Source organism: Vipera berus (assembly GCF_964194415.1).
Source record: "Vipera berus genome assembly, chromosome: 2".
Classification (NCBI taxonomy): Eukaryota; Metazoa; Chordata; class Lepidosauria; order Squamata; family Viperidae; genus Vipera; species Vipera berus.
The window spans coordinates 79,119,624-79,132,722 of NC_138203.1; the positions used below are offsets into that span (position 1 = coordinate 79,119,624).

At 40.5% G+C, this 13,099-nt stretch overlaps 1 protein-coding gene across 1 annotated transcript in view; it reads left to right on the forward strand.

The window, feature by feature from the left end:
• CCDC171 (coiled-coil domain containing 171) overlaps positions 1–13,099 on the forward strand; it is a 203,669-nt gene that overhangs the window by 20,175 nt on the left and 170,395 nt on the right. The window contains exons 8-9 of the mRNA XM_081319831.1: positions 4,339–4,485; positions 11,345–11,437. Coding sequence (XP_081175957.1) covers positions 4,339–4,485; positions 11,345–11,437 — 240 coding nt within the window. The remainder of the gene's footprint in view (positions 1–4,338; positions 4,486–11,344; positions 11,438–13,099) is intronic.

Genomic DNA, 13,099 nt, shown 5'->3' on the forward strand with positions numbered 1-13,099 from the left:
GAAATAAAAAACTTGGCTTGCTTCGGTTCAGGTTCAGTCCCCTCAGACCTCAGCAATCATCAAATACTGAGATAAAACCTAAGATAATATTCTTAGCTGGACTTGGAAATTCATCCCGGATTAGATGAAATTGGGGAAAGGTCTAACTTTGCCCATTTAGTGAAGTTGTCCCAAAGGTGCTTTTTCAAGAGGCTTTTAAAAAAAAAAACGATATTTAACTTCTCATCCAAGAAGCTTCTTCAGCTCTGACTGGATCGTGGGGAATGGAAGGATTTATATTGCTTGCAGACAGCTGGTTATTTGCAATCTTTTAGATAGTTGTTGAGACCACTTATGGTTTTGTCTGTGTTCCCAGGGTCAGGGCAAACCCCCCCCTCAGGACAAACCCCCAAGTGGCCTCAACGACTCTAAAAGAATGCAAATGACCAGCTGTCTGCAAGGAATATAAATCCTTCCATTCCTTACCATCCAGCCAGAGCTGAAGAAGCTTGTTGGATGAGAAGCGAAACTTCTTCAAAAGAAAACAAAGAAGTCCAGTTGCCTCTTGAAAAAGCACCTTTGGGACAACCATGACCTGAACGACTGAGAATCTCCACAAACATTAAGCAAAGTTATTTACAGTGGTTTTGATTTTTTTCTGTTATGTGGGAATATGTACTAATCATACTATGATTAGTATTAAAGCATGGTCTGGGGTGAAGCGTAGATTCAGGCAGTGGTGGGATTCAAATATGTGAACAACTGTTTCTCTGTGTGGATGCCGCTTCCGGAAGTCAATTCTGGGCCTGGGCAACAAAAAATTAGCTGGTGCGAACCAGCTGAATCCCACCACTGGATTCAGGGGTTATTTCCTATTTCAGTAGGTGAGAGGCCTGGCTGAATTCAATTAGAGCAGACATGTCAAACACAAGGACCGGGGGCCAGATCCAGCCCGCGAAGGGGTTTCATGTGGCCCATGAAGCCATCCTGGAAACAGTGAGGGAACGGCCCCCACTGCCTTGGCCCTGGCCCAGAGACCCTTGTTCTGCCAGAGACCCTCAGATCTGTCCCACTCCTGCCCAGGCCCCCATAGGCACCCTTGATGCAAATGATGTAGAGCTGGCCACGCCCACCCAGTAGGCCATACGCACTAGCCACGCCCACCCAGTAGGCCACACCCACCCTGGCCATACCCACCCGGCCCCCTGAGGGCAACCGCAATGCTGATGCGGCCCTCAGTGAAATTGAGTTTGACACCCCTGAATTAGAGGGAGAATGTATGAAGTGGCTGATGAAAATAAGGGGTTCAGTCCAACTTGGTTTTGAGCAGTAGATGAATAGAGATGGTGAGATTGGTTTTTTTAAAAAAAAATATTAGAAGACATCCTACTGTTAGGCAAACCAGCAGGGATCACCTTGATCTGCTCTAGTACATCAGGCTGTCACAGTGATTGGATTAGAAGGCTTACTGTAAGACTGCAGAGGTAGTTCTAATTTTGTCATCTTTGAATGGTCCGATTTTCGTGAGTCTAGAATCTGGGATTAAGACTGCAAACGTTGCTTCAGGGAGAACAAAATTACTAGTTTTAAGTGCAGCTTTAAATATTCAGAGCTTGCTGCTGAATTCTCAACAGGCAAACCAGCTAATTATATCTTTTCTCCACTCACAGAGGAGTTGTAGGCATCTGTGCTAAAACAAGACCAAGAAGATTAGAAATTAATGACGGAGAAAGCATTGTGTTGGAGACAGTTGAGCAGTGGCAGTAAATACATGCCCCACTGAGATCGTTTTGACTGATGTAGCAAAGGAGTAGGTGAAGTGCTCAGGCAGACTAAATAACCAACCTGCCACCTTCCCTTTTCTCAATTGATTTAATGCGTTGCACTAAGAAGTTGCAGATCTGAAAATCCACAGTCTCAAGACCTTTGCTTTTAATCCCTATTGGGAAGCTCTTCTGGATTATGTTTCTCAGTGACTAAAACACAGGACTGTTGGATGATTTCTGGATGAGACTTCTTTTACATCGTTAAATTCTCCTTATTTTCACAAATGCCTTGCAAACAAAAAATGAGGCAGAGAAACACACTGCGGTACCAGTTAATAAAATGATGATCTGTTCACGGAAAACAGAGCCTAAAGTCAAAAGATCTCAGGCTTTGCAGTTGACCTTATTAAGGCTTCACATTCTACGTAGAGGTAAATCCTCAACTTACAATTGTTCATGCAGTGGTAGTCCAAAGTTACAACGGCACTGAAAAAAATGACTCGTGACCGTGTTTCACACTTACGACGTTGTAGCATCCCACAGTCATGTGATCAAAATTCAGATGCTTGGCAACTGTCTCATATTTATGCATCGTCCCAGAGTCATGTGATTACCTTTGACGACTTTCTGACAAGCAAAGTCACTGGGGACCCCCGGTTCACTTAACAGCCATCTTGCTAACGTAACAACTGCAGGGATTCACTTATCAACTGTGGCTAGAAAAGTCCTCAAATAGGGCAAAATTCACTGAGCAGCCTTCTTGCTTAGCAATAGAAATTTGGGGCTCGGTTGTGGTTGTAAGTGGAGGACTATCTGTATTGAAAAACAGGGTACACTCTCTGATGTAGGAGGATTATATATACTCACTTTCAAGCTAAGGGGTATATTTTTCTGGGCTTGCTGCTAGGCTGGATTCCTAAAAATTTACAGAATCAGGCAACAAAGAAAGGAAGACAAGGACAAAAGCAAAAATGGTTTGAATGAATGGAATGTTATAGTAACTAAATACAGCTATAATAATTGCTGTTTTCATCTGCTGCAACAATAAAAAAATTTCTCTGTGGTGATAGCTTTTTGAAGGACTGGGACTAAGCGTCTCATGTTAAGCGCAGTTGGTCAGTAGCGTAGATGACTGTCTGTGGGTGTCTGTTAGGAGATAAAAGGGATCAGCAAGGAGTAATGGATAAATATAGGATTTGTTGTGGAGGGGCCCGGATACAAATCTCCATTGAAATATGGTAACTCTGGGCTAGTCAGTGGAAACTGACACTTAACACTCAGGTGGCAGACATTGGCTGAGCGGAAAACGAAACAGAAGCACTGGCTTGAGGCCTATAGGCAAAAAGGTGGAATATAAAAGAAAGGAATAAATTTAAAAAATACTGTATTGTTGATAAAATAATTTTAGTCCTGGTATTACTACCTAGACCAGGGGTCGGCAACCTCGGCTCTTTTATGACTCGTGGACTTCAACTCCTAGAATTCCTGAGCCAGCATAGCTGGCTCAGGAATTCTGGGAGTTGAAGTCCACGAGTCATAAAAGAGCCAAGGTTGCCTACCCCTGACCTAGACCAACTCGCGACATCACATGATGTGTCGCGACGTATCGTGACTTTTTTCCCATTGCCGGCAACGGGGTGGGCGCGGTTTCGCCATGATGCATCTGGCTCACGGGCCGGCAGTTTGACACCCCTGACCTAGACGTACAGGTGGTCCTCGACTTACAGTTCATTTAGTGACCGTTCAAAGTTACAACATCACTGGAAAAAGTGACTTATGACCATTTTTCACACTGTTGCAGCATCCCCATGGTTGTGTGATCAAAATTCAGACACTTGGCAACTGACTCATATTTATGACCTTGGCAGTGTCCTGAAAACATGTGATCACCTTTTACGACCTTCTGACAAGCAAAGTCGACGGGGACGCCAGATTCACTTAACAACCGGGCTACTGACTTAACAACTGCAGTGATTCACTTAACAACTGAGGCAAGAAAGGCCATAAAATGGGGCAAAATTCACTTAACAAATGTCTCACTTAGCAACAGAAATTTTGGGCTCAGTTGGGGTTGTAAGTCGAGGACTAACTATACTCTGTTATGAATATAGTTGAAACAGTTAAAATGGCAATATGAACCCCTAGAGCAGGGGTCTCCAACCTTGGCAACTTTTAAGACTTGTGGACTTCAACTCCCAGAATTCCTCAGCCAGCTGACTGAGGAATTCTGGGAGTTGAAGTCCACAAGTCTTAAAAGTTGCCAAGGTTGGAGACCCTTGCTCTAGAAGTTATAAATAAATGGAAGTTCTTTAGGTATTATGGAAAAATTCCCTTAAAATATTTTTTTACTAAGAAGCCTTATTGACAGTGCAGCCCCTGCTTCTAAGTAACGGTGCTCGGGGCTACTGGTAGACAGCAATAATGGGAACCTTTCACTGGGACAACTATGCCAATTAATGGGTGGTTCTGAATTGTTTGGGGACTCTTGGGCCTACTGCTCGATTTAAAGACCAAGAGTACATTGTTTCCAAATCTTTCTCTTCGGGGGGGGGGGAAATGCTGAAGGTAGAACTAATTATTACTCTCCCACCAGGAAAGCACCAGCACGGTGCAGAATGTCCACCAAAAAGTGCAAGAGCTAGAAAGAGAACACAGTGGCTGTTCGGAAGCCTTGAAGCGACAGGCCAGCGAACTTCAGTTCGGTGCTGAGAGGGAGGCTCGACTTAGGAAAGAACTTGAGGTAAGAACGTCACCAAGTAACGAGGTTGGTATCTTGATAGCTGCCTTCCGTTCTGCTCCTGGGGTTTGTTTCATTGCCGAGGAGCTGTGGATAGAAAAGGCGACCTGGACAAGGCCCTTTGGAGTAAAAGAGGATAAGGCAATGCCAGCGACAGGCCTAAAGGAAAGAAAAATGTTTTCAAATCAGTTTCTTCCGTAATTCAAGTCAGATTAAAGGAGGCTTTTCTCGTTTGCACAGCTTCAGGGTAATCAGTTTATAAATCCCTGTAAGAAGCCCTGGGCATTGGCCAGAAATTTCCAGTCAGAGGAGAGGTAGATTTTGTCAGCTCATGTTCTGTTTTGCAGTGGGTTATATTCTGTTAATACTTGGCTTTGTCCTGATACAGCCTCTTATTGATCATTTTTAAAGAAGCGGTTTTATTTCAGAGGTTATCTGTTAGTGGTTCAAGAAACCAAGAGAGACTGTGAATTCTAGTCCCACCTTAGCTACAAAGCCAGGCTGAGTGACCTTATGGATACAGATACAGATATATTCAATAAAATGGCAAACGGACACAAGGAAGTGATACCCATCTGCCAGTTAAATGGATCCTGTTGATTTAATCGAGGTCTCCCTTTCCTTATGTACTCCTTGGAGGAAGTCTGTTGCATAAGCAGTAATTGGCTGAATAGATGAGGCCTGAACTGCCGCACGCATAACCTCCGAAACAAATCAGCCCAAGGCAGCGTTCTCCAGCCCGATGCCTTTCCCGGCTCCCATCATCCACAATCCAAGAAATTGTAATTCATTATAATACAGGTAGTCCTCAATGTACAGCCAAAATTGAGCCCAAATTTTATATTGCTAAGTGGGAAATACGTTTTGTCTCCTTTTACAACTTTTCTTGCCACATTTCTTAAGTAAATCACTTCAGTTGTTAGATTAGTAACACGGTTGTTAAGTGAATCACTGGCTTCCCCATTGACTTCGTTTGTCAAAAGGTTGCAAAAAAGGGATCACATGAGCCCGGGCTGCCGCCGCAACCAGTTGTCAATGTAAATCATGTGATCGTGGGGGTGCTGCAGTGGTCATTAGTGTGAAAAACGGTCGTAAGCCACTTTTTTCAGTGCCATTGTAACTTCGAACTGTCACTAAACGAACTCTTGGTAAGTAAAGGACTAACTGTACATACAGAGTGTATCAGGTTGGGCCAGTGTGCCAGGAATAAAATGGGGATGGTAGATATATAGAGATAGGATTCACCCCAAATCATCAGTGTGCTGTTATAACATATTTTATTTCTTAGAACACAAAGAAGAAAGAGGTTGGAAACAATTTACAGAGTCCCTGGAGAGCTTTTAGTGAGCAACTACTGTAGTTTGCTATGGCTTATGGATCTACAGTTCAGGGATATATATTTTTTTTTAAAAAAGAGCAACAATTAAAAAAACACCCTTTTTATGATGCTAATATTAAATTAGGAAAAACCTTTAAAGTCTGGAATTACAAAGGAGATGAAATGAAATGACATGTGGTTTTAGTGAAGAGCGGAAAAGATTAACAAAGGCATGAAATAACAAATCCTAGCAATTTGAGATAGTTGTTGCCCAATCTTACATGGAAAGTCCTTTAAATTTTCCAAGAGGATAATCTTGAGTATTGGGTATTATTTTAAATGCTCAGTTATTTTTCTTTTAGGTAATTAAGATGTTTTTAAACCCAGCACAGGTCAATCTGATAACAAAAGGAAATGTTGCTTTAGTGTTAGTGTTCCTTTGGTGCCCTCTAGTGGTTTCTGAGGTCAATTGTAGAACATTTAACAGTAATCTCTGTATCCTTGATTCATCAGTTTAACATTTTTTTTCAGCCTTACACATTTTCAGGCCTCTATTAGAACCAGAAAACTGCTGATATACAGTTTTCATTTCTTGAATGCACACTCTCTTGGCTTAATTTTTGCTTCTTTTTCTTTTTGGTTTGGTTTCGTAGCTTTTATTATGTATGGGCTTATTAAGTAAACATCATCCAAAATCTGGGATGAAGGAAATACTTTAAAAGTTTATGGGGAGGAGATAAGAATTTATAGTCTGAATAAATGATTAGGTTATTATGTTTTATGAATCAAGAGGCTAGCAGCTCAGTTATCTGGAACTGGAGTCCTAATTTGATTTATTTACCTGCCAAAATCCTATAAAAGTGAAATGTGCTGTAAATAGAAATACCCCTTTCTGGCTCCCAGAGATTTTTTTTTACTGGAGTTAGCACATGCTGCCAAGCAACGTCTGCATGGACTTTATAGATAAGTCTTTATTTTTTTTCCAGTGTCTTGATGTTAATGGTACCATTAGGAGCTGGAAGAAATAATGGGTCTTAATGTGTTTAGGTGTGTGTGTTTTAACTAGTATGGATGTTATCAGAATACAAAATTACAGAGTTGGAAGGGACCTTGGAGGTCTTCTAGCCCAACCCCCTGATCAGGCAGGAAACCCTATACCATTTCAGACGAGCTAGTGCCAAAACAGTTTACTCATTTCTTTTAGAAGAGCCAGAGTATCTTAATTTTTTTCCCCAAAGAAAAACTAGGAATAAATTTTTAAGCAACCTACTCTGAAAACGTGTATTTCTGTAGCAAAAGAATGACAAAGTCTATTTATTTGTTAGCTCATAGCTCCTAGAACAGGCACGTCAGACTGCCGGCCTGCGGGCCGGATGCATCACGCCAAAACCGCCCCCATCCCATTGCTGGCAATGGGGAAAAAGGCATGATACATCATGCGACGTCATGGGTTTGACATGCCAGTCCTAGAACTAAGGAGAATTTTCCTAATAGTGAGAACAGTTAACCAGCAGAACAGCTTGCCTTCAGAAGTTCTGTGTGCTTGGGCTTCCGGTTCGCGAGCGCAGCGCTTCCAGACGTGCAGGAACAGCCTGCTTCCTGCCGTCTGTTTCTTTCTCCTTTGGAGGATGCTGAAAAGGGTCAAAAATCGCCCTGGAGGGGGCGATTACCAAGAGGAGGACTTCCCTGCGATTGCAGAAGGGCGGCAGCCGTCTGCTGGAATCCGGGATCATTTCCTTTGGTCCAAAGAAGAAGAGACCGGCCATAAAGATGGCGGATCACTAAGCCGCTCCCTGCCGAAAGCCAAAAGCACTACCTAGCACTAAGAAGCAATCTGGAGGACCTGGGTGAGCTTTTACCTTTCCTATTCCATTAACCATCTTCCTGTGGGTTTTTCCTGAAAATCTCCTTCCCCATTTTTTGAGAAAATGGCGAATATTTACTTTGGGAACAAATCTTAAAGCCTCAAAGCTACAAAAAAAATTCAATTAATTCGGCAAAGAAATTAAGCAATTTCATCTGTATTTACTAAAAAGCTTCTATTTGTTGCTGGGGATCCACAATTCTATCTTCTCTCTAAGCTGTGAATTAAGGAAAAAAATTGGACTAATCCTACAAAAGTTTTATATTAATTTGGAAAAAAAAGAGAAAAGAAAATTCTTACATTGCATGTTATATGTTATTGATGACATCTTGTGGCGAAACCTGGTACAGCAAGTAAATTTCCTTTTACTGTTGTGAGAGCTGACTGAATAACAAGAGTGTCCTTGATACTATGCTTAAGATAAGTGTGGGAACACCTGGCACTGAGTACAACTCTTCAGGAGGTAGAAAATCTTTGATTATTATTAAAACAGCCTCCATGGAAGATTTAACTGCAAACAACAACAAAATGGATGAATACATCCCACCACTTGATTATAAACTGATACTGGACAGGATTTTGGCAATGACAGAGCAAATTAAAGCCAAGCTGCAAGAAAAATCTGACAACTTAAAGCCACCAAATCAAATTTTGACTTTAAATGAGAAAAAGATAACCCAAAATCAAATAGAAGAAATGGAAACTAACACTAAAATAGGAGATTTCAAAGAACAACAAAAGCAACCTACAGAAAACCTTAAAGTCCAAACTAATGGCAACTACAAAACTTACAACCCGAAAAGCAACAGCACCTGAAGAAAACAACACCAAGAATGAAGACACTAAAGGCCTTCAAATACACTATATTGAGAATTCAATTAATTAAATGACAACCATAATACCAGCTACTACTTTCTACCTAACCCAGATAGAATTGGAAGAATTGGATTTGAGTGACTTAATGACAACTATATTATATCAACCATCAAAAACTGAATTATCAAAGCAAAAATACAATGGGTACAAAGGGGACATCTTCCTTACAAAACTGACATTTGGATACTCTCCCTGGATTCAAATAAGGGGCATAGGAAGAAAGGAAGATACATTTGAGATTTTAAAGATACCAAGAGGGAAGCATGATTGGCACAAAAGGAAGGCAAGAGTTAGATTTAAAAAACTGAACTTGTTTCTCTTTTGGGATTTCTAAAGATAGACTATAAAAATATCTTTCTATGGATTAAGGGGAATCTCTGAAAAATATAACTGATTTTACGTTTAGCTTTTAGATCTGTAAAGGAAAACAAAAGTAAACTTTTAGAATATAATTCTGAACTATATTATAGAACTTGGAACGACATATCAAAAGATAGTATTATAATAATTGATGTATGGTCAAGATGACTTGTATAGAATATTTAGTGGTTACTTTTGAACAATAGTATTGAATCTAGAACTTTATATATAAAAGATAGTATTTTAATAATTGTTGAACGGTTAAGGCAAAAAAAATATATAATGGTGATTTGTTAAGATGAAAACTAGATTTTAATGGTAAAACATAAGAAGGTTTTGTAATGAACAATATAAGTTTTGTAGACAAAAGAATTATTCTTTATTGAAATAGGGAATTGTGGGTTACCCAAAAATTAAGCCTCTTCCTATATACTATAGGCTATTCTAGAATGTCCTATTGCAATTAGATAAAATTTAAAAACAGTATATTGATATGTATTGTTGAAAATATATTTTAAATTTTGTTAATTGACTAGGTTACAACTAGAAGTGTACTAACTTGCTTATTTTGACTATGTAATAACTAAGGGAATTAGAGAGGGCATCTCTGTTGATGTAACCTGAACTATTTACAACTGGTTATTTCTTATTTTACCTACCCTACCACCATATTGTTTCACAAATACATGTATATGTAAATACTAAAAATATATATAAAGAAGTTGTGTGTGCTCCATCACTGGAGGCTTTTAAGAGGAGACTAGACAGCCATTTGTCTGGAATGGTATGGGGTTTCCTGCTTGTGCGGGGGGTTGGACTAGAAGACCTCCAAGGTTCTTTCCAATTCTGTTATTCTGTTCTGTTCTATTCATGTCTTTGTTAGATTTTCTACAAGTGCACAGGTAGTCATCACTTAAAGATGGCGATTGAGACGGGCAACTCTGTTGCTAAGCAACCTGGTTGTAAAGCTTGATGTTACATGAGTGCGCCAACTTACGATAATAGTTTTGGCAATTCCATTTGCCTTCATTAGGCAAATCCTGTGCGGTTGCAGTGTGCTGTGGTCACCGTGATTTGCCATTTGTGAACTGCAGGTTTCCCCATTGACTGCTTGTTGGAAGTCAGCCGGTGATCGTAAGTGCAGGATGCTGCAGTGTCATAATTGAGAGGTTATGAAGACCCAAATTATGATCATGTGATGCTGTAATGGGCTGGCTGGGGAATTCTGGGAGTTGAAATCCACAGGTCTTAAAGTAACCAAGTTTGAGGACCCCTGCTGTAATGGCTTTAACAACGAGGACCTGTCATATGTCCTCATTCAGCGCTATCATAGCTTTGAACAGTCATTGAATGTTGTTCAACAAGGATTACCTGTATCCAGTATGGATTGATTATTGAGGCTGCGTAAACCATTTAGGGGTGCACTTCATGGAAGCATCTCTTCAAAATTCAAATTCAGAGTAGTTACCACAAGAACTGTTAACATACCATGAACGTATAGGTGGTCCTCAACTTACAATCATCTGTTTAGTGATATTTTTTTTGAAGTTACAATTGTACTGAAAAAAGTTACTCATGACCCTTTTTCACCCTTGCTGCTGTTGCTGTGTCCCGGGCTCACGTGATCGCCTTTAGCAACCTTTTGACGAGCAAAATCAATGGGGGAGCCAGATTTATTTAACAACCGTGTTACTAACTTAAGAACTGCAGTGATTCACTTAACAACTGTGGCAAGAAAGGTCACAAAATGGGATAAAACTCACTTAGCAACTGTCTTGCTTAGCTACAGAAATTTTGGGCTCAATTGTGGTCCTAAAACTAGGACTACCTGTATGGGTTCAAGGGCAATTTACACTTGGACCATCATGCTGAAGTGGAGTGTACTTCGAGCCGTGTATTTCAAGGGTATTTTACTGGCACTCTGAAATGCCTCTCTGAATAGTTTTGCACAGATATTAATTATAACTCAATTTATAATTTAAAAAAAATGGAGAGATTTAAAAACATGGCCACAGTAGAGAAAGTGTCACAATCACGTAGAGGCCAAAGTTAAGCAAAATAAAATAATCCTTGGTGGCCCTTTAAAACGGAATAGATTAAAATGTGTTTGTGATCAGTATATTTGTATGATAATGGATTCTAAATATTCTACTACTATGGCATCACCCAATGGGAATATCTCAATAAAGTTATTCAATAAAATTCTTATGAAACAAATATCTGGTTATTTATATATGAGAAGAAGATCACTTAGGTATGCTGAATTTGGCCCTTGTAAAACTTCACAAAACAAGATAAGTTTCATGAACCAATCTGGAAGTAGTTAGGAGCCAATGCAGCTAAGCAAAGTTTGGACTGATATTAAATAGTACTTTTAAACCGAGAGTTTAGGGAAGCACTTGAGATGTGTGTGTTGTTAACTTCTTATCAACTTTTTTTAACAGCTAGCTATGGCCAGAATAAAAAAACTGGAGGAAAACATTGAGGCAGAGAGGGCGGCACATCTGGAATCCAAATTTAATTCTGAAATAATTCAGGTAAATTGAGAAAAGAATCACATGGAATCGATAAGTTCATTGCAGGCTTTTTGCACACCTGGATTCTTAACACATGTTTAATTATTTTACATTTAATTTTATGTTTTTGCGTATGAAATGTAATCATCTTTAAAGAACAATTCCTTGAAAGTATTTGGACAATTGGTTTGTAACTAATTAACTAATAAAGTAGAACGTGCTGGACAACTGGAGGGTTTTATGCCTCAGTCGGCAAGGCAAAGTGAAGTTTAACACACACACACACACACACACACACACACACACACACACACACACACACACCCTGGTTGATTCCTAAATTGAGATAGCTTCACTGGTCATCATATCAGACTGGATCAACAGTTATCCTCCTAAGGTTAAATCTGTAAAATATGATTCAAGGGTGATAAATAGAGACGAGTTGGCTATAGGACTATATTTGTTGCCTTTGTCATAATTTGTCTGTTTGTCTTCCTCTGATCATATCGAAATTCATCCTAAAGCAGAATCTGTTGTGATTCAGGGTCAGCCTGTGGGTTCGGCAGTTGGGTCGGATGACTCAGAGGAGGAGGGGGGTGTTGAAGACCTTGCTGAGGGGGTTGAAGATCTTGCTGATGATAGCCCTCAGCCAGGCCCCTCCCACTTGGTCACCACGGAGACCCAGCTGTGTGAGCCTGACAGTGTGGATGAAGATGACCCACAGCTGGCCCTGTTCAAGGACGCCCGACGCAGGAGGCAGTCAATTAGGAGTAAACAGAGGAAGGCAATGGGGCTTCTCGGAAGGAGGCAGAGAGAAGCCACGCCCTGAACTCTATATAAGGGGAATGTCTGGGAGGGCTGGTTTGCTGAAGGCAACCGCTCGGATGGTTCATGTTTCTTAAAGCTCCGGTTTCTTGGTTCGTGTCTTGTTTGTTTTTGTAGCTATAAATTTGGCAGGCGTAGTTCCAGCCTCTTGCCGTTTGTGGAGGGGTTGTCCCTGCCTTTTCTGCAGGGCCAGTAGCAGGCTGGTACAGAACAGAATCCTCATAATTCAAGTTCTGTAACTAGCTGCACATCCTGCTTTCAAGTCTAGGAACTGAACTGAATTCTTAAAGCTGATCTGGAGAAAATGACAAGAGACTGGAATAACTTGCCTTTCGAAGTTGTGGGTGCTCCATCACTGAAGGCTTTCCAAAAGAGACTGGACAACCATTTGTCTGAAATGATACAGGGTCTCCTGCTCCAGCAGGGGATTGGACTAAAAAGACCTCCGTGGTCCCTTCCAACTCCATTGTTCCATGTTCTATGAATGCCTCTAGGGGGATTTTGGATTGCAAATGCTAAGGCAAAATGCTGCCCAAAGGGTACCGTGTCACTTTTCCATTTTACTCATGAAATGTATATGTTTCCGAGCAAATAAATCTTAAGACGCTCGCCATGTTGATTCTACATGCTTTCTCAGTCCTGTTGTCAAATTCTGAACCGAGGCCCTGGGAAGGAATGCGTTTAAACCCGTGTCCTAAATAATTTATATCATAAGATCTTTTGCCCCACTGCCAAATACCAGAACAAAACACCAGCCTAAAGTCCCATGGGAAAATCTTTTGTGTGCTGTTTATCCAGTAATAACTAGAAAGGTGTACATTTCCTGGAGGAAAAAAAGCTAAGCAATGCTGATAAGCA